At 53.4% G+C, this 21,110-nt stretch overlaps 1 protein-coding gene across 4 annotated transcripts in view; it reads left to right on the top strand.

The window, feature by feature from the left end:
• Positions 1-2,076: 2,076 nt before the first annotated feature.
• LOC104357097 (rho guanine nucleotide exchange factor 18) overlaps positions 2,077-21,110 on the top strand; it is a 51,375-nt gene continuing 32,341 nt past the window's right edge. For 3 of the 4 annotated variants that reach the window (XM_032994698.2, XM_032994699.2, XM_032994697.2), the window contains exon 1: positions 20,974-21,041. Coding sequence is in view for 1 of the 4 variants with exons in the window: in XM_042794739.1 (XP_042650673.1) it covers positions 9,079-9,093; positions 9,569-10,068; positions 11,708-11,918; positions 12,769-12,883; positions 13,837-13,894; positions 14,109-14,153; positions 14,442-14,522; positions 14,921-15,026; positions 15,570-15,738 (1,300 nt within the window). In the remaining 3 variants the exon portion in view is untranslated. Of the gene's footprint in view, positions 2,209-8,956; positions 9,094-9,568; positions 10,069-11,707; positions 11,919-12,768; positions 12,884-13,836; positions 13,895-14,108; positions 14,154-14,441; positions 14,523-14,920; positions 15,027-15,569; positions 15,739-20,973; positions 21,042-21,110 lie in introns of those variants that run through there. The other variant, XM_042794739.1, reaches the window with a different exon arrangement.

Here is a 21,110-nt window from a genome sequence, read left to right as displayed (position 1 = left end):
CTGTAAAATCATCCTAACTTAAATCTTGCTGTGTTTCACCAGAGGCGAGATTTCCTTCCTGATCAGCTGCACCGGCGAGGTGGGGGACTCACTGTTGCTATTTTTCTTCTCACCGTATTTAGCCGCTCGGTTAGGATATCCTGCTTCCCTTCCAGTCAGCAAAATCGTTCTGTGTTGTGTTGTTCCTCGTAGCCTCGGGATCGCCACGGCCCGCGGGAGCCGGGGATGCTGCCGCCGACCAGGCGGGATGGAGCAGCAATGCAGCCGAGGGAATTCATCGTTTTGGTTTAAGATTTCCCTCGCCGTGGCTCTGGCCAGCCGCAGCACGACTCGCTCAGCTCCGTGGCCGACAGCCTGCCCTGCAGCCCCGAGCTCTTCCCGCCTCAGCCCTGGCGCTGGTCTCTCCCTGCCCGACCTGGTCGTGCAGTTTTGGGGCTGCCCTGGCCGCACGTGGAGCTCTGCTCCCCAACCTGCCCCTCGCCAGGGCCCCGGGACATCAGCTGACACACAACGATTCGCTCTAAAAGAGAGTCGCGCAGTTTTCTTCCTGCAGAAAGCACTTATTTTTCAGAGGGGTTGTGGTGAATCCTCAGGGCACTCCTCGCCCCTGTCCCTGACAAATTCCAGTAGCTGTTTCCTCAGCCCAGGGCCGGGCTGGGCTGGGAGGGAGACGATGTTGCTGGTAGAACAGAAAACGTGCGGTGCTGATGCCACCTAGTGCCTCTGGCCCTGGGACTGGCCGGGGGGACGGGAGCTGGCCGGCTCTGCCCGACACCCCACACCTTTTCGGGGTGGCCAAGGAGCTCCGCTGGACTTCGCCCCTTTTCTAAGCCCACCTGGAGTTCTCTTACTGTGGGAGTGACGAGATACAAACCAGTATCTTAAGATGTTTTGGAGTTGTCTCTTCTGGCACGGGCCTGTTCTCTGGGGATCCTAAAATGCAAAATTAAGCAAAGCCACAAAACTTGAACTTGCTGTCAGAGGAGGTTTGCTGCCTGCTGGGCGCTCTGGGATGCTGTGGAGAGGCTGCCGGGGCTCAGCCAGCCGTCGTCCCGTTATCCCTCATCGCTCTCCCAGGCTGCCTGCACAGCTCCGCTTTGGTAACCCCCAAACCCTGCCAGACTGGGCAGGAGGAGGAGAGCTCGTCCTCGTTCGAGCTGAGGCCAACTCACCATCCCGTCAGCTGGAGCAGCTGCCTGGTATTTAGGAGCAGCCCTGATCTCTGATACTAATCAAGCTCTTGCAGACTTCAGAGAAATTAAACCTTAATTCCTCTTTGCTCTTGTGGTTTCCTGGAGCACGGGGTAATTGCTATTCCAAGCGCTGCCAAAGCTGCGGTCTCTGAGTTATTGGATCTTGTTCCGATTAGGGCTTGGCTGGGGCTGGCGTGTGCTCGGGGCGGTGGGATGAGGAGCGTGTGCTCCGCAGCCCACGGGGCTTGTTGGGCAGGAGCAAACGGCGGTGCTGGAAAACCTGAGCCCGGGCCGAGCCGCACACGGCATCAATCACCCCCCTCGCTTTGGGAGCTGAGCTCGCCTGCCCGGCTGGCTGTGCCCAGCACGGGCGTTTCTGTGCTTTGCTATCACCTCGCCCCTCGTAAGGCTGAGACCTGTTTCGGGGTCTCTGCTGCTCCCCAAGGCCAACCCACGGCAGCAAAGACAGAGGACTCGTTAACAGGAGCCCCGTGTGAGGCCTCGCTGGCCCTGGCAGGCGGCTGGCGAGCGATGGTGCAACGAGCCCGCGGGCGTGTGCGCCGGGCTCTCGCAGCACCCACCGAGCGGTTTTTCTCTGAACGGAACAGGAAGCAGTTTGCGGCAACCACTGTCCTCGCAGCCGGCGCTGGTTCGGCAGCTCTCCAAGCCCCCGCACCGGGTGCTTTGGGGTGCACGACCCACCCCACCCCGGGCGATTCCACTGGACCCTCCCAGAGCCCCGACCCTCACGAGGGTGGGAGCGAGTGTCGGGGCAGCACCGGGGCTGCTGTCGAAGGACGTGTGGCATGGGAAAGGCGGCTTTGTTTGTGCCGTCAGAAAGGGGAAGCGGTGAGGTGGTTGAGCCAGAGGCCCCCGTGAGCAAACCGGCCGCACAGCTGCTGCTTCCCCGATGAGGCTCCACTTCTTGCGTCGTTCCAGCAGCTGGAGGAGAAGCCAGGGCCGTCAGGTGCAAGCATCCACGGGGAACCCACCAGAGATGCCTCCAGCCCTCAGGGTAAGTTGCTCTCCACACAAGCTCCATCCCTTGACAACGGGGCTGTTACTCATCTTCCTCGAGGCCTCGTGAGGAAGCAGCTGGTCTTGAAGCCAAAAGTCCAAGTGCTGCGTTTCGTTCAGGCTCCCCCCCACCTGCACGCGCTTGAAGGCAAAAAGTGGAGCCTACACGGAGCTTTGCTCTGCTGTGAGTGAAGAGGAGGAGACAAGGCCGGGGTTTAAGCCCCAGTGCGTCCCCGTGGCTGGCTCTGGGGCAGTGCTGGGGCGGCTGGACACCCTACGGGAGCTGCTCTTGGCTCCTGCTGCTGCCTGTGCCACAGCTGAAGGTTTGCAAGGACACCTTGGCACTGCCCACACCTGGACACAGGAGGGGTCCGTGCCTGGGTGCCCCAAATCCCACTCCAAACTGCCCACTCCAGGGCTGGGCACCCGTGTTATCGGGGAGATCAAAGCAGAAGGGCTGGGGTGGGGGGGGGGTTGTGTTGGGCAGATGACGCTTTGGGTTTTGTGGCCGGGCGAGGGAATTGCTCTTTGTCACTTGCTTATGCATAACACCAGCCCACGCCATGGAGGTGCCTGTGGCCGTTCCCAAACCGGCTGGGCTCTGCTCAGCGAGGCCGCAAGTGTGAGCTGAACAGCGGGGAGCAGGTTTGGTCTGGCTCAGGAGCTCAGAAGCCACACGGGGGTAAAACTCAGCTTCTCCAGCCTAATCGAGGGGTTGGGAGCAAAGCTTGGAGCCAGTCTGGGCCATGGGGCTGGTGCCGGCCGGGAGCAGTGGGCTTGGAGACCTCAGGCTGCAGAGTTTGGTCTCGTGGGGGCAGTTTGGAGACAGCTGAGGGAGCTCCCACTGCCTCCCTGTGTGGGAGCTCTGGGGAGGGGCTTGGAGAAAGGTCCTTGCCTGGGGATGGGACTTGCTGCGAGCTGCAAGATGCTGACGTTGCAGATGGTGCTGCACCTTCCCTTGCAGAGGCTCTGCCACCGCGCTCGAAAATGATGCGCAAGGTGCAAATATCGAGCCTGTGGCCTTAACTCTTTCCCTGCATTGAAGGTGAAGGCGACTTTTACCCAGGTGAAGGTTCTGCCCCTGCAGAACTGCCTTAAAGATGATGGTTTGTCAGGCTGGCAGCTGATAGTCGTGAATGGAGCAGGAGGCTTTGGCAGGGAGGGGAAGAGGGGTTATGGTGTGTTAACTGCTTTGCTTTCTGTTTCTATCTGCAAGCCTCCAGCAGCGTTCAGGGGCTGTGTGTGCTTCGGGGCCACTAATCCCCAGGCTCTGCTGTAGGAAGTCACTGGCCCATCACACAGGTGGGAACGCCAGAGACCCAGGAATTTCTCTCTGGCTGCAGCTTCCATCAGCTGATACTTCTGACAAAACACTTGGCTTCTCCACTCCCCCCTTGGCAGCCCCTGGGCTGCAGCCTGCAGTGCTGCCTTAGAGCACGCTGAGCTCTGCCGTGCTCTGGGCTCTTGTCTCCTGCTCGGGCTTCTACCTTGCACAGGGCTGGGAGAGCTCCCAAATGTCAGACTCGCTGCTCAACCACTCCTGGCCATCATTTTCGAAGCGCTGGAAGAAGAGATGGTCCTTTAAGCGAGGTAACGGCCTCGCGTGCGGGGCGAGCGGTCGGAGCCGTGTGTCGGGAGCTGGGCTGCTGCCGGGCGGTCGGGAGAGCCTGTCCCCGACGAGCAGGTAGCAAAGAATGCTGAGGACCCCGGGCAGAGCTTGGTGTTGGGCACACCCCGCTCCTCTCCGCGGGGGGACACTGCCTAAGTGTTGGTTAATGCTTTTCCTTCTGTTTCGTCTTCTTTTCAAGGCACGTCAATGTTTGTAGGAGCTGGGTAATGGGTTAAATATCAGCCTTCTGGTTTTGTAATTTCGTTTCGTTGCTGCCAGAGAGCTGGAGGTCCCGGTGTTTGCAGCCGGCTGTGGCTCCACAGCTGCCTGGCGAGGGCTGAGCCTGTGTTGAGAGTTTGGTGTTTGAGCCGATGCTGGGGAAAAGATCCCGTCGGTCTTTCAGCCAGCAGAGCCCCCGTGTTCAGAGCACAGTGGCGGTTTGTGTGGCACCGGCTGGGCTTCACAGTGTCCCACAGCAGGGACAGAAAGCGCCAGCAATGGTGTGAACTGGCCTCATTCCTGCACACAGTGCTGTGACTCGGGAAGAGGGAAACGAGAGCCCCAGGACACGGGATGTTTGCAGTCCCAGAGGAGCTGGACGCCGCTGTCCTTGCCTGCAAACACTGTCTTCAGGCTGGTGCTTTCGGGCATTATCTGTCTGCGGCATTAGAGCTCTTGACACTCATTCTCCCTCATTATTCCCTCACCCACTCAGTTCTCTTCTGATATGGATGTGCAGGAGACCAAGATCCAAACTGAACAATTGAAGGAAGGTTAATTCAGAGCAGGAGGCAGGGTCGTGCAGGCTCAGATCTGCGGTGAGCCCCAAGCAGCTCCCCTGAGCGCGGGCTAATACACCCCACCCCAGCCTCCCCAGTGCTGTTGGTGGGTTATGGGCTCACTGGGAAGGCTCAGGTGGGCTAATTGATGTAATAAATCAATCAGCCTCACAGTGCTTGCAAGCACAGACTGCTTTGGAGAGTGATTTGGAAGAGCCCTCTCCCCCCTGCGCGTGCTTGCAGAGCAGTTTGTCCCACCGGGGCTTGTGCTGTGGGCACAAAACATTTGGGTTTCACTCCGCTCCTCTCATGGCACAGGCTTCCCGCACCGTGGCAGCCGCTGTTCCGCGTGGGACCTGCCCTCAGTGCCCAGCAGAGTCACTGGAGAGACACAGTGACTCCTTCTTGTGACTGGGAGAGTTTCAGAGGGGCTGCAAATCCCCCTCCGCCCCGCCGAGACCCTTCGGCTACGAGCGAGCTGCAGACTGTGCTGGCTCCCCTCTCCTCTGGCCCTTTGTGCCCAAAAACCAGGCCTCGAAGGCAGCGATAAGACAGCAGCTCGCTGTACAGTATGTTACAGTGTTGGACAGCTTATCTTCTCCCCTCCTCCAGCCTGGGCTGCCCGAGCCAACCCCCCACCACTGCCAGCGGGCGGTGATGTGGGGCCCAGACCAGGCGAAGGACTGCACTTCATCCGATTTTGGCACAGCGAGTTTAGCACTTGTTTTGCAGAGGTTTTACCCTACAGCTCTGGCCATCCTGGAGAGTGGGATGTAAAGGGCAGCTGGTGTGGAGCCAGCGTGGCCGGAGCCAGCAGGAGACAGAATAATTTTTGTTTCTTGTCCGTGATGCTCTCCGTGGTTTCTCAACAGCCTCAACCCCTGATTGCTCGGAAATGCCCAGACGCTCCGGTTTCTCCTTCCTCCTGGGATAGTTTCACTTAGCAGAACTGATCTGTGCCTTTGTCCCGCCACGCTTGGCGTGGCCCTTCCCCAGTGGAAATGCAGAGAGGGTTTGATGCTCAGAGGATGTGACCGGCACGGTGAGAGCTCGCAGGCATGTTTCCCCTGATGTTTCCAGCTCACTGGGGACCCGCAGCACCCTGAGCCCAGCAGCCGAGCAGGCTGGCAGGGCTCGTTCCAGCGCTGGCTGCTCGGATCCTGTTTCCCACTGGGACACCTGTGGGTGCATCACCAGTGAGCGGGCCCGTCCGAGAGGAATCAGCAGAGGCAGTTGCAGGAGGGAGGTTTTGACTGTAGATCTGAATTGGAAGTATTAAAATCTTTGCTGGGCTCCCAGCGGCCTTGCACGCAGTTACAGCAGCATGGAGTTTTCTTCCTTGAGACAAACCAGGCTGCTGATCCCACTGTCCCTACGGCATCGAAGCCCCCGAGGCTGTCTCAGACTGTCACATGCAGCAGATGCCTGTCACTACTTCCTTCCTCCCCACGCAGAAGCCCACAGTTGTCATGTTTTGCCTGTCAGGAAGCTCTGGCAAAGTGCAGCAGAGCCCCACTTGCGTGCAGGGACCTGCCTGGCCCAGCCAGCAATGCTTCCTCCCCAGCTCTGCCCTGGGAATTCCTCTGATGAGGCTGTTCCCTGCAGCAATAACCTTTTATGGTTCCCGGCCAGAGATGAATTAAGCAACTGCAATACCTAATCTGCTTAATGTTCTCCTCAAGCAAACAGTGTATGTTCTTGAAAGTCTCATTTTATCATTGCATTTCCAGCTCCATCTGAGTAAAGGTGAGCAGGGGTGTCTGCCAGCACCCGGGGAGCCAAGATGCCCTGTCCCCTCACACCACGCCACAGCTAGACACAGCATAAGTCCTTCCAAACGGGCTCGAGCACAGAGTCCAGAAGACTCGAGGGGCTCCAGAGTTTGCAATACTTGCTGATATAGGGACGTTCACAGCCCCCCCCAGACCTTCCTCCCTCCTGGGCGCACTCCACGCTGATCCTTCCTTGCTCATCATGCCAAAACCTGATGCCTGAAGGCAGTTTTTTCCCCTGTAAGCTCCTCCAGCAGCCCCCTTTTCCCAAATTATCCCCACAGCTCAGCTCTGTGCATGGTGCCAGCCCAGCATCAACTGATGAGGGCGTTAGATGTGGGGAGCCCTGAATTGTCATGTCTGGTGCTCACACATTGCCTAAAATGGTCTCCCCATCGCCGCAGCCCCGCGTGCTGCTGCCCAACAGCCACTGCTGCTGAGTTCACCGGAGGCTGGAGGCAAACCTGATTTATCACGTGTTGAACGTGAGTGTCTGAAGTCTCTGAGGAGGAGAGAAGCTGTTTGGTGGGCCTGGAGAGGGTCTGTTGACTGCAGCCTACGTCTTGGCCAAATCCTGAGCCCTGCACAGCACAGGCAAAGCACAGGGAATATTTTCCAGGCCTCCGAAGCGCTGACTCTGTTCCAGGGATTCACTTCAGAGCTGCAGCCTGGAGCCTGGTGCAGGCCCAGAGTAGCCTTGGCAGAATGGCCGGACTCTGCTTCGGAGGAAAAAAACCTCTTTGAGCTAAACCTGCGGGCCAGGGCTTCGGCTGCTCTCAGGTCACAGCGCTTGTCGGCTCCTGCAGCCACATCCCTGCTGCCTCTCAGGGCTTTGCTGCTGTCGCTGCACACAGTTTGCTGCTGCAAGGGATGGCGAGAGCAGGGAATCGCCTTTTTTTTACATTCCTTGGACTTGTATGAGGGGAAGCACCATTTTTCCTGGTCCCCCTGGGACCCTCCTCACAACCTGGTTGCTCCCCTTGGGTCTGTCCTGCCTTAGCCTTCATCCCAGCCTGTTTTGGGGGTTCAGTGGCTTTTACTGCCCGCTGACATCTTTGGCTGCTGTTCCCTACAAGCTCATGCTAAAACTTGTGATGGTTCAAATGTGTATTCACTTCAAAATGCTGATTTTTGATTACAAGCTGAATAGAGGTAATCCAGGTGCACTGAGGAAAGCAAAAGGTGATGTTCAAGAGCTCGCTAAACCTCTGCCAGTTTTACAGAGCTTTATAGATGTTGCTCAAGGATATCTTGAGCAGGAATTTTTCTATTAATTAAAAATGTCTTGTGAAGTAAACTCTACAGCCTTGCTAGAAAGCCTGTTTCAAATTTTCTCTGCTCTTATAGCTAGAAAACGCTTAATTAAAATAGTGCCTTCACAGAGTGCTTTCTTTCTGTATTATTTATAGACCCTCACTTGAAATTACTGCACATATTTAAACACACCAAACACTCCTTAAAACAGAAAATCTGGCATCTGCAGTGTGCAGCAGGATCCAAGGAGCAAACCTCCAAACTCTCTTTCCCATTTGCTGCCTTTTTCTTGTTGGCACCACGCAATTTCTGGCTGCAGTGCGTAGCATTAAACCCATGGCAGGATGCAAGGTTTCCAAGAGTGTGTGTTTTAATAATACCTTCCTCATATTAATGATTTTATACTTGACTCTCCTGGAGTATGATGGGTTTCTAGCAGTTTCTTGCTGTTTTTTCCCATTGGATAGTTATGGCTGCTCACAATCTCTTGCTATTGTTCTCTGCATCTTCAGAGATCCACCACAGTGCTTCGGCCAACAGCCTGGCTTTTTTCCATTCTCCTCAGCTGTATGTATCTCGAAGGAGTAAAAGGCCTCCATGAGTCATGCGATGGTTTGGAGATCGTGGCTAACAGTTCACAGCGTGGCTCATTACATAGGAATGTGCTTCAGTCAGCTGGACGATCTATTGTACCACGAAGCTCGTCCAGACCTTGTTTTTGTTTCTCAGTGAGCTATTGGATAGTGTACACACACTCAGGTTCACACTTGCTTAGCACTTGTGGGGAAAATCCACACAAGAGACCCAGCACCGAGAGAATTAGATGCTCCCACTATTGCTCTGCATATTTGGTGTTGTCTGGAATCACTAATATGCCTCCGATTTGGCCTTCCAGTGGCACCCCTTATTCCTTACGGATGAAAATAAAATCACTGTCAGTATTTTTATTCATAGATTTCTGCTTTAAAGGTCCATAATGTCAGCAACAGTCATCAAAATATGCTGAACTCTCCTGTTTTACTGTGGAAGCAGCCTCTGCAGCATAGGACATCCTACGAGGGTCTGGCTGGTGCAAGCCTGGTCTCTGCCCTTGTGCATGCTGCAGCTCGAGGGATGAGGTTTCTGCTGTTAGGAAATCACTACACCAGGTTCCCCTGGGATCAAGGCTGCCGAGGTCCCAAGATTGCCTGGCAGTGTCTGTCTGTGAGGGGCAAGAGAGCAGAGGGCCCTATGGAACATTTCAGTGCTGCCTAATGTCACCTGTCCATGTGTGGCTGATTTTCCATCCCTCCTGGCCCCTGGCTACCTGCTGTGACCTTCTCTGTCTTCCAGGGTCTGACTGCAAGCCATGCTTACAGGAATTCACTGACCACAGTACCCCTGCTCTGGAGTATCCCGATCCCAAAAGCTTCCTCCCATCCCTGATCGCTGAGGATGACACCTTCTGCACCCGCATGGCTGAAGAAAAGGCAAGTGTCCTCTTTCCTTCTCTGTCACCATGAGAGGCAGGAGCCAAGGTTAGCAAACTGGGTGGTCAGTACCATATGCAGAGTGGTCTGTGGTGGAATAAGAATGGGAGAAAGGGGTATGGATCCAGACTATCAAGGAATACAAGGTTATACTGCTTCTGCTGCTGGGAAAATTCATACCTATGTGCTTTGTATTGGCATTAGGGAGAATAAGGCACAGAGAGATCTTAGGGACTGGAGGCCACCTCCACGGGCCCCTTGGCAAGCTGAGCTTTGGGGCTGGGGAAAGTCTGGCTGTGAGTGCTACTATTAGAAAATCTGGTTTGAGAAACCCAGGTGCAGGTGGGCTGTTTGCCATGGGAAGGGAAAGAAAAGCAGCTCCAGCTCTGCACAGGAGGTGTCCCCCTCACAGGATGGGTGCAAGGCTCTCGGACGGCATTTGTGCACTCAAGCGAAGCTGTTGCTGCCTTTGCAGGAGGACTCGTCTTCCACAGAGCTGGATGTCCCAGCAGCAGACTGGCACAGCAGCACGGAGGATCTCCTCTCAGACTCTGCTCTCCATGGCACGGAGTATTACAGGGATCTGGGACTCCTGAGCCCACCAATTACCAAAACAGCACCAGAGACGGCAATGCAGCCAGAACAAGCAACCCAGGGTGTGTCTGCCATTTGTTTATCGGAAGAGAGACCAGGGGCTCTGAGCAAAATGTCTGTGGATGTTGCTTTTTCCAATCCCGTTTCCAGCTCAGTACGTTACGGCGAGGCCGACTGCCATTTTCTGAACAAAGGCCACATTTGCTCCTGCGCCGCGGTGCCAGAGGATGGTACCAGCACTTCTGAATGTCCTGCAGAGGCAGACAAAGAGCTGGACCTGCAGGAAGCCAAGGAATCCTTCCCCACACTGGTGAGATCTATGTCTACCTCTCGGAGGCACAGCTGGGAGAGCCCTTTATCACCCGTGGACTGCAAGCGCAGGTACAGCAGGACTGTGAGCAATATTCAATATATACAGTACGCTGATGCTGCGTGAGGCTGGAGCGATCACACTGCCCTGAGCTCTAGCTGCTGCTGGGTGGTCTCCCTCCCATGTCAGCATCTGCCAAAGCAGTTGGACACCCACTGCTCATGTTGGATGGGATGTGGAAGAACATATGCTAGGACAGCAAGAGGCTTTAATGTCTCCTTGGCAGTAGGAAGACCCTCTTTCCCCCATCTTGGGGCCGGGAAGAGGAGCTCTCATCTAGGGAGAGCTCGTTTCTGTGTGGAGGGAACCTTGAACAACATCAGCTGCCCTGATGGCCTCCATCCTCTGGCTCAAAGGGAACTTTGCCCACCCCAGAGGGATTAAGAGAGCTCTGTCAAATCCTTTTTCTTCTTTCCTGGGAGTTGGCTTGGTGGGGCCTGTGTCTGCAACCACCGCAGTGTCCTCCAGCCCTCTGTCCTCCCCATGGCTGCCGAGAATGGTGTATTTTGTAGCACGATGCTGAGCTCAGGCTGGGCGCAGCTTCCAGGCCTGGCATGGCTGCTGTCCTGTGCTCCTGCCACATGAATGCCTTGGGCTCTGGGTCCCTACATGCATGCTTTCCCTGCTGACAAATGTATTGATCTCCCAGATGACTGGGAGTTAGATGTAAGCCAGCAAGAACTATTTTTATCTCTCCTCCTTATAAGGTACCCTAAAATTATCTCGGCCTGAAATCTTGGCAGTTCTTTATCAAGACCAGACTTTGGTTCTCAGACCTACTGTTGTTCCATGTGCCGGGGATCATTCACAGTTTACTCTGTGTAACAGGCACATGAGCAACAGCAGCACAGAGCGGCTGTCAGCATTAGGGACTTGTTCAGTCCCCTCACTGGGTGATTAAGCATGTGTGAGCACGGGGCCGGGGAAAGGGAATATGCGCCGCTGTCCCCTAGCAAATACTTCCTGAAGCCTGTCTCTGGCAGCAGGAATGAAGTGACAGTGATCTGCAGACAGAACCCATGCAGAGAGTAAGATTTTCCACTGAGACCTATCCATCATTTTGCTCCTACGTTGTTGGCACTGCAACAGCACTTGGTGTTCAGGAAACTGTGGGGCACTGGGGGATTTGGTCCACCCCTCATTTCCCAGAAGAGGATTTCTTTTTCCTTCCTTGAAGCTGGGCCCCGGTGGGAGCAGGATTTATGACATGATGCCACAGTGATGATTCGATAAATGACAATGTCTGCTGTTTCTAAATGCCCAGTGGGACCCTCCTGGCATTGAAGCTGAGAGGGCAGCAGCTCTCACGCAGGCGAGGCAGGCTGCTGTCTGGGTGGCTGCTCAGTCTCAGGGGTTGCTAAGAGATCAGCGAGAGCTGTCCGGCACTAAACACCCCGGGTGACCAAGGAGCTCGTGGACTCACTGATGGCAGCCAGAGAAGTTGTTTTTAATAGGCTTGGGACTTGGTGTCCAGGCTGACGCTTCCTGGCATTTCCTTTTCCATCTGCCTGCTGTGGTGACGTTCCTTGTCCCAGTTGCAGGAGCTCTTTAGGACTGTCCACCCAAGGCTAGGACATTGCAGGGGCTGTGCCATGCCTGCCACAATAGGACGAGGCTGCTAAACCAGCTTGTTCCTCTTCCTTGAATTAGGTTCAGCCTGGATGCCACAGAGATGGGCAGCGACCCAGAGCAGGAGGATGTGGAGAAGGGGAGCCAGTCCTGCCCGCAGCCTCGCGTGTCCCTTCAGCTGCCCAAAGGGGAACTGGAAACCTGGAGCAGCAGTGGGGGTAGTACGGTGATCAAAGTGGAGATAGAACCGTTGTGCCCGATCCTCATGGTCAGCCCTGGCTTGGAGGAGGCGGTGAGTGTGCGAGGGCTGTGTGCCTACTGGCAGGGGGGCAAGCTGGGGGTGCAGAAGGCAACACATGCAGAGGTCAGCTGCGGGCTGGACTCCTTCGATGCCAGCGTTGAGCCAGGTATGCCAGGAGGTCTGCAGGAATCTCAGCAAGGATAGGCTTTCTCTGCTCCGGGACAAACTGCCCCTTCTTGTAAGATAAAGGCCCTGGGAGCTGGCTGATGCACGGCCCTCTTTTCCCATACATCTAGCTGGAATTTCCCTTGCTGCAACCTGTACCTGTTGCCTCTTGTCCTGTCACTGTGCACTTCTAAGAAGAGTGTGGCTCCATCTTCTCTATAATCCTCTGTCAGGTAGTTGAAGACAGCAGTGTGATCCCCCTTTCACACTGCTTTCCTCTGAGGACTATCTTTGGATTCAATTCATATTAAAGGGACAGTCGGATCATAGTGCTACGTGTCCTATAAAAGTGAGAAGTGCCTAAGAAGGTTTCAGCCACAAGTGCCACTTGCTCCAGCCTCCCTGGGGCCCACACCTGAAGCCAACAGACAGCTGGGCCGTATGTCCTGTCACCATAACCCTGACAAAACAAGAGAGGGAAGGGGTGAGGAGTCAGCCTGTTCCCGGTGATATCTTGGGTCTTGAGCTAATCCTGTGCTCTGGCATACAGGTGCCAAACCACGCATCGAGGAAATCTGCCCCGGGGCTCTGGGGGTGGGCGTGCAGGGTAGGCAGCTGTGGGAAGGCTCTTAAGTCAAGATTCCCTGCCTTACACCTTGCCAGCTGTGCTGTGCCACGATGCAGGCTCCCCTGGTGCACAAAGGACCAAAGATGTCCATGATTTTTTACTCTCCAGGAACATGGCAGCAACAAGAAGAGACTGAGGTCAAAGTCTGTCCCATCAGCCTGTGAGACAGTTGCCTCCCCTCAGATACCTTGCCGTTTTGACACTTCTCTTCCAGCCGTGGAAGGTTGGTATAGACTCTATATATGCCATTAAATGAGTTCAAGGTGTTTGTGATTAAGAAGATAAAAAGCTGGAGCTGTAGCCTCTGCAAGCCTAGACTTCCTCTGCCCTTCGCTTTTACGTGGTCCCAGGAGCTCCCAAAATAAAAATTCAAGTTGACTTTGAGTCTGATCCTGGTTAACAGTGTAGGCTAAGCTCAGCCATGCCTGTCCCCTGTGACAGGTTGCCATAGAACCTCTCCGTGGCTGGTGCATTGGTCGCTCCCCACTCACACAAGGTAAAGATTGTTTCCTAGGAACAAAGGGCACTGCTTCACCTGCCTGAGTTTAAATGTGCCCTTTCTCCTGTACCCCAAAGAATGGGGCAAATATGGTCTGTGTGCAGGCCCCTTCTGACAGCAGTGCCCTTAGCTAACCCACAGTGCACACTTGGCAGGGGAGCAGGCTTCAGGACAAGGCTGTCAGGTTCTGGTTTCTGCACTGAAAGCTGAAGAGCCTTAGGAAAACAGAGGCACCCTAGCCCCTGTAAACTTCATTTTGGCCTTCTCAGTGCTGCTGGAATCCATTAACCTCTCCCACCTGTGAGGACTGTCCCAGAGCAAAATGTAGAGACTTCTTAAGAGCACAGCCTGGGAAGTAGAGGGGAAGCTGGATGTCATGGGAATGGTCTCTGGGGTGGTATCAGCTCCTACTCTCTAGCTACAAGCAGGATCTTCAGTAGTTAATGTAATACAGACTGGAGAATATAGGAGTAACATGGAAAAGTGATGGAGCCTTTGCCTCCCTCACAGAAATGCAGCACAGCCTTTTCCTCCTTATCTGCTCTCAGCACTTCTCTCTCCCCACTAAAGGCAGAGTGGGAGCCCAGCAAGATTAATGGGGTCCAGTCACATAGATTACAACATGGTGCTCTGCAAAGGCAAACCAGGATCCCTGCTGAGAGTGTTTTGTGTTCCAGGCGTTGAACCCCCTGCTCTGGAGATGCTGGAGAAGGACCACGTGTCCCCAGATCACGTGTAGGTATTGTCAGTCCTGGCTGCTTTGAGATGGCAGAGATTCTTGAGTATATCTGAGCTACTGGAGATGCAATAGCAAAGGATATCCCACTCCATGCTGGGGCACAGCTGAGTAGTTGGTCATAAACCAGCGCCAGATGCTTTGTGGGGTGCAGAATGTCTTTGCAAGGACATTTTCTAATCCCTCACTTTTCTTTTGCCCCATTCCTGGTAGGCTAATTGTCCAGCAGGTACTTCACGAGCTGAAACACTATCATGGGTAAGTGTGTCTGGGGGGAGGGATGTGGGTGGGGAGGTCACGGGTCTGCCTAGGACACACCTGGCAAATGACACTTTGTCCCCTGAGGGGCAAATCCAGAGGGTACCAGAACCACAGTATTCTTCCTGTGAAACTCAGGTAGAATTGCAAGGAGAAGCAGCATTTCATATGCCTCTTTCCAACTCTAAACATGTTCCTGCCCCATCTACAAAGATGAGCCCATCTGCTGACCCAAAAGTTCTCTTCTTGCATTCTTTGCCATGTGTCTGATGTCTTCTCCCTGCACAGGGCAAAGCAGAGAGCTTGTGTGCAAGAAGGCAGCGATTCCTCCCAGCAGAATCTCACCTGGTTTGAGTTCCTGTCTAATGAGTAAGTGAGATAAATGGTAACCCACATACTTTGTGTTCCCAGAGCAGGCTGATTTTGAGCCCCTTCCACTTAAGCTCTACTGCCCTGCTAATACTGTGTGCAGGACACTGGTATCTGCAGTGGTTCAGCCAGGACTGGGGCCTCGTTGTGCATGCCACTGAACAAAACCACAGAGGCAGCCAGAACTCAGGCAAATAATTTGAAAGTTCAGCTCCTTATTTGCAAGTGTCCCATTAATAAATGACATGACTGATTCTGAGCCAGATCCATCTCCTGAGCTGGAAAGCCGAGATGGGGTCCTAAAGTAATGCTTCGGATGAACTTCATCAGTCATCTCACTGAACTGTGCCTGGCCAGTAAACTTCCCCTTAGGTAAGACGGTTTTGGTCTTGTTTCAGAAATGAGGACAGTGGAAAAAGCGATAAAGCAGAGAAAGGCACGAAGGTGATGCGACGTCTGAGTTCCCTGCGGAGCCGTGTCACTGGGTCCTGGCAGAAGGATAAGGTGAGGGAGAGATGCTGAATTTGTGGAAGGAATTGTTGAATTCTTCAAGAAGAAAAGGGGATCTGACCCCAAAGACCAGTTAATTGGGTTGCTTTTGGGTGGCTGGGGCCTCCATACTGATCAGCAGATGCACTGTGACCCCTAACAGAATGCACCAGGCAGTGATCCCCGACTTTCAGCCCACCTTGCTCCAGGGCATGTTCTGGCTGCTCTCATGTTGTCTTGGCATGAGTTGCGCGGACCGAGAGAGGAGTGCTTTGCCTGGATCACCTACGGTGGCAAGGAGGAAAGCCTGCAGAGGCACAGGCACATGCTGCAGGGCAGTGTCCTGCCCTCCCTCACATGTTGCCCTAGCCCAGAGGGACTGGCCCGAGCCTTAGGATGCATTTGGGAAAAGTGTTACCATCCCCAAGGTTCGGGCACCAAGGTGCCCACTGTACTTGCTGCACACCAGCTCTCCCCATGTTCATTTTTACCAGCGGGGAAAGGAATGTGTGGGCTGTGTGAGGCCTGTAACGGAGCTGTGTTTTTCTCTCCTTCCAGGGTAAGAACAAAGAGCAGCCAAAAGAGAAGGAGAAGGAGATAAAGGAGCCAAAAGAGAGGTGGAAAGAGATCAATGGGCACCAGCTTGTGCCAGGGGTTTTCTCCAGTTGCACCAGCTGCTCACTGTGTGCCAAACCTCTTGTGAATAAAAGTGGTCTGCAGTGCCTGAGTGAGTATGGCTGTCGCTGTCTGGCTCTGCCCAGCCTGGCTGCAACCCACTCTCCAGCCTCCCCTCCGGCCCAGGCCGGCCGCTCCCCTGCCAAAATCAGCCTCGTGGATTGCTTCGCTTTTCTGCCTGGCTTGGCTGTACCCCACCACCCTGCTTGGCCTGGCTTGGTTGTTTCTCCAGATAGTCTAAATGAGCTCTAAATCCTGCCTGGCAATAGATCATCCTAATTTTCTTTGGCTACTTGATAATTTCCTGTCCCTTTCCCCCAAGGAGAGGTCTAGGTCAACTTTTCCTTTAATGATTTTTTTTCTTCACAAAGTTCTGCTTTGCCCAAGCAAATACCCCTGCTGCCTGAGTGAAGCTGGATCTTTTAGGCTGTTTTTCACAGCTGCAGTGATGTGTCAGCCCAGCATCTGCCCTATGCATGGGCACAGGGATCTCTAGAGCATCCAGAACTGACACAAAAGTCAAATGGTGCCTCCCAGGACCTGCATGGGTGAGACTGTTGTTTTTCAGATGTAAGCAGTGCACAGGAATGGCAGCTACTCCTTTGCCAGCATGCATGGGACTCTGTCCTCCCACTGCATTCGCTGTGGCATTGCTGCATGGCTTTGGCTGATGGACAAACCCTGTCCCTCCTCTTTGGGACACATACTCAGGGCACTGAAGAACATTTTAATTCCCAAGGGACTGTCTGTGGGCAGAAAAAATCTTCTGGAAGTGAGAGAATTGCTCTCTTTCTCTGCCCTGTATCCTCAAGCAATGCTTGCTCTCCAGTAAGGGTCTCACAGAGGCTCTTAAGGTCAGTAAAACCTTCCTGGGGCATAAAAAAACTGGCTGCCCTTGGATATGTGCCGTGAGAAGCGTATTTTCCCTTCAGGGCAGCTGATGGGAAAATGAAAAGGACCACAGGCCTGGCTATTAGTGAACATATTTCATGTGTCAGAGCAGAGAGTAGGAAGCAGAGAGCTGAAAAAGAGCAAGTGCTCTGTGGGTATATGGAGAGAACCCAAATGTTAGGGGAGGAAGCAGAGTTACGTTTTGCCATTCCTGTCTGAGGAGCCTCCTAGAAGAGGCTCTGTTTGGAGTCCTGCACGCTGCTTTACAAAAAATGTCTGAACCTGAGAGGATACAGACAGTCCTTGATCCCCAGTGCACCAAGACCTTGGAGCCATGCTCTGGATGGTCTGGGGGACTCTGAGGTCACTGGTGGTGTGAGCAATTCTTCTCTGAACTTTCTCTGGATCTATGGAGATCTGTGATCTGGAATGCAAGGAGTTGGAGCTAGCTGTCAAAATGGGAGTATGGCTCAGCATATCGTCGTCCATCACAAATGCGCAGGGATTGGACATGAGTTATAGTAACTTTTACCTTGTTTCTCAGCCCTTTCATGAGGACTCTGTGTTCTTGAGTCTTGCTAACATTCAGGAGGAAAAATTCCAAGGTGGCTGAGGACTGGTTTGTGTTTGGGACCCTGTGACATCTCCTTTGGCTTTCTGGGTTGCTCAGGGATACGCTGCCCAGGCTCATGTGGGTGGCAGAGCAGCAGAGTTCATTTTTGCATATTCCCTTTGTGGTGACTTGAACTGAGGCTGAACAACTGGGCACGGTTCTGAGATGTTCACTAAAATTAATGGTCTGTCTGTGGTCAGATCTGGACTGGGACTTGTTGTGTGACAGCTGTTAAGCCTGAGAGTGCCTATATTTGGATTATGCTGGGCTGAAACCTTTGCGAGCTACTTCTGGGTGGCAGAGTTGACAGTTGATATCACTAATTCCCGATATTGCAGCTGGGAGCAGTGCATGGTCTCCTGACAAGTCACTGATAGGGCTCTTGAAAAGCAAGCTCCGGGGCCACCGTGTAGTCAGAGTGTAGCCTGCTTTTCAGAAGTGCGAGCTGCTCTGTCAGGGCTCAGCCTGAGCTGTAATTGCTGCCAGGATCTGAGGATATTTGGCTGCTCCTCTTGTTTTCCCGTAATGAACTCACACTTCACCATCTATACGCTTTGGCCCTCGGCCAGTTCTCGGTCCATCTCATGGTCAGGTGCTGCTGGTTGTGTTCTCGCCATGGTATTTTTAACTGCAGCACCACCACGTGGTAGGAGACAAAACAGGCTCACAGAAAGGAAAGACAAGAAAAGATGATGGTTAAAGGAAGGGATGAGTTGAAGCCAGGGAGAGGAAGGATGGGGAAATGTTTAGGAAGCCTGAGGTCTTCTCACTGGCCAGTAGACACGAAAAGTCTGGTGGCTTCCATGGCTGTGATGGAATAGAGGAGCTAGAGTTCTTCTTATTAGAGAAAGTAACAGCAGGAGGAATTCTGCTTTTAATTCAGAACAAGGAATCATCATTCTACTAGAAACATGCACATGAGCTGTGAAGAGCGTAGGCAGCCCGGGTGGCCCTGTACAAGGTGACTTGTTTCCCTCTCCCATCTGATTCCACCCATCGATCCTCACAACCCGCGGCACAAAGTCTCCCAGGGAAAGAGGCTGTAGTGTGCGTCAAGAGTATAGATAGATGCAGGAGAGTTGCTGCAGCTCCAGTTTGGGAGTCTCACAGACGTGATGTTAGGAGCCTGGCAGGGATGAAAAGCAAAGAGGAATGGTTGCAGTCACTGGGATCTCAACAACAGTGGCCACCCAAACTTTGCTGTTACGTAAACTTTGAGCTGTGAGTCTCTAAGGTTTATTGTTCACCCAGAAATTGAGAAAGCTCCTTTTGAGCCTTTGCTGTCAAGGGTGGAGAAGGTTCTGTGCCTAAATTAATCCTCTCTTATAAACATGCTTCCAGAGTTTATGCAACAGAAGTTAGATGAATCCCAGGAAAGCCCTGGCAGGAGGAGAGCTCTCCAAGCAGGCTGTGCCATGGAGGAGAGCCAAGGATATGCTGTGGAATATGGATGGCAGGAGGATTACTTCCCTCCTAGCGACTTGAGCTTGAGCGCTGGGGTAGAGGTGGGTCTTCTACATCTTCTTTAGTTGAGAGTTACATCCCTATCACTTTATGGGAAAGATAGAGCCCTGGCACCCATAGGGAGGTCAGATTGACCATCCTCTTCAAAAGGAAAGATAAAGCTGCAACCAAAGCATTTGTTAGGCTTCAGACAAATTCCTCTTCTTTAAGAGAAGGTGCTCAGTTTAATGAATCTTCCTGAATAATACAGGCTGTGCTGGACACCAGACTGTCTACCTGTCCTAGGCTGCTGTAACATGATGACAATGATAAATGGACTGGGAGTCCCACTTGGAATAAATGATTCCTGACGGGAGTTCAAATAAAACAGGCAAAACTAAAGCAACTGATAGGCTCTGGTTAATGTGGTTATAAGTAGGATCTAAAACAAATGTGAAAGTGGTCTGCAGCGCTGGTTTCAGGGGAAACACTGACTGAGCTACAAGTCTGCTGACATAGAGTTTTGTGGATCCAGCTCTAGAGGTTTTAGAAAAGGAAGCGGAAGAATATACTATTCTCAGTGCTTCTCCTTTTCACTTTCTTTTCCTATCTGGGCAGTATTGCCTTCATCTGGAACATCTCCAAGGTGCTGCTCCTTGCATTCCCTGATAAAAGCTCAGGATCTTGTACACTTGGCTTGATAAATGCATAAGGCTGCATGACAGTAATCTACCTGCTATTCATTCAGTAAGAAATCTTTTGTTATTATAGAACCACATAGGATTAGAAAGTTGGTGCTATTCTCTTCTTTGCAATCCAAATCTTAGCTCTAAGCTACGGTCTTTCAGCTGGTTGCTGTGCCAGATTTTGCATTGATTTTGTGGAGATGCCCTGAGGCCAGCCGCATAAGCACAGCACGTTCTCTCCATGACAGCTGTAGTTGGGCAATCTGCAATGCTTTAATTTTATATTAGAGCAAAGCAAAAAGTTTGAAATGTCTAAGGATTAATCTGGCACCAAGTGACAGCCAGCTGTTTACCCCCAAACCACTTTATTTAATGATTATTTCTCCATAGTGCTGAGAGGCCCCAATAAACAACTGAGACCTTATCCTTACAATCTTAGTCCTGTACAGAAGCAGTACAAAAGGGAACATTTCTGAAAAGCTTACAACTATAAGATGAAGAGAAAAATAAAATCAATTAAACAGGTCGCAGTGTGGAAACCAGAAACAATGTTGGTCCTGTGACAGTCTAGGATTTCAGCACATTCCCAGCCTAAATGGTGGCAGGTTCTTTCAAAGCAGCGTGGGAAAGCTGCAGGGTGGATTTTGAGAGGGAAGTTTGTTTTGTAATCGCGTATGTTGCATTTTCAAGCTCAACAGGCAGCTTGGATGTGCATGATTTAAAATATGACAAACTTGTGACAGAGATCACTACTGTAAATCCTTAGAGTGAATCACAGATCAGGAGGGAAGGTTAGGTCACGAGCTCTCCTCAATTTTCCTCCCTGCTCAGGGTATTTCAGCAGCCCAGTACTCATACTAGCTCAAGCCTTATCCGTGTCAGGGCAAAGGGTTTTTTTCTTCCAGCAAGTGATTTAGTTACACCAGTCAGTGCATGAATCTGCCCATAGGGAAGATAATTCCCCTTTGCTTTCGCTGTTTCTCCACACAGGGCTCCTTTGCGAAGGCGTGGGCAGGCACTCAGTCATGGGGCAGATAAGGAAGCCAGCACCCCAACCTCGCCTTGGCAGGAGCGGCAGTAAACACGTTTTGAATGGCAAATCCCACCAGGCTTTTAGTAACGAATGTATTTAGAGCAAGTCCCAGGCGCTACACAAACACATGAGCTATCATGTTAAAGCTGTCACTCGGGATGTTACATCCCATCTGTTAAGGGCCTGTTTAGTCTTTGTTTCCACCGCAGCCAGGCGCTGATGGAAGGCAGGTCCCCTGGAGATCCCCGGTGCTGCGGGGGGTTTGCTGGGGCAGGGGAGAGGCCTGGAGCGGTTCGCAAGTTCGGGGCGGACGGCCTGGGACCCTTCGTCCCCGTCCCGGGAGCGGGCTGAGGGGAAAGCGGGGACCATGCCGCCCCTGAGGGGAGAACATGGGCCGGGGGGCGGCCGTGCCGTCCCTGAGGTGAAATCGAGAACCGGGGGCGGCCGTGCCGTCCCTGAGGGGAGGACGCGGGCTGGGGAGACACCGTGCTGCCCCTGAGGGGAAAGCGGGGACCGGGGGCGGCTGCGCCGTCCCTGAGGGGAAACGGACCCTCCCCTCAGCCGGGCCGCGGCGCGCAGGCGCTCACCTCCATCTCCCTTTACGCTTCCGGGACACGGGGGCGTTTCCTGTTGCTGTGGCGGCGGCTCCCGGGACCGAGAGTACAACCGGCGGCTCCCTGGGGAGTCCGGTAAGAGACCGGGGTGTCAGCGCGCCCACCGGCGCCCCGAGCCTCGGCCCTCGGCTCCCCGCCGCGCCA

The sequence above is a fragment of the Tyto alba genome, unplaced genomic scaffold, assembly GCF_018691265.1.
Source record: "Tyto alba isolate M040663 unplaced genomic scaffold, T.alba_DEE_v4.0 Super-Scaffold_20000042, whole genome shotgun sequence".
NCBI classification, from domain to species: Eukaryota; Metazoa; Chordata; class Aves; order Strigiformes; family Tytonidae; genus Tyto; species Tyto alba.
The sequence above is the reverse complement of the archived record's forward strand: the minus strand, read 5'-3'. Positions and strand labels throughout refer to the sequence as shown.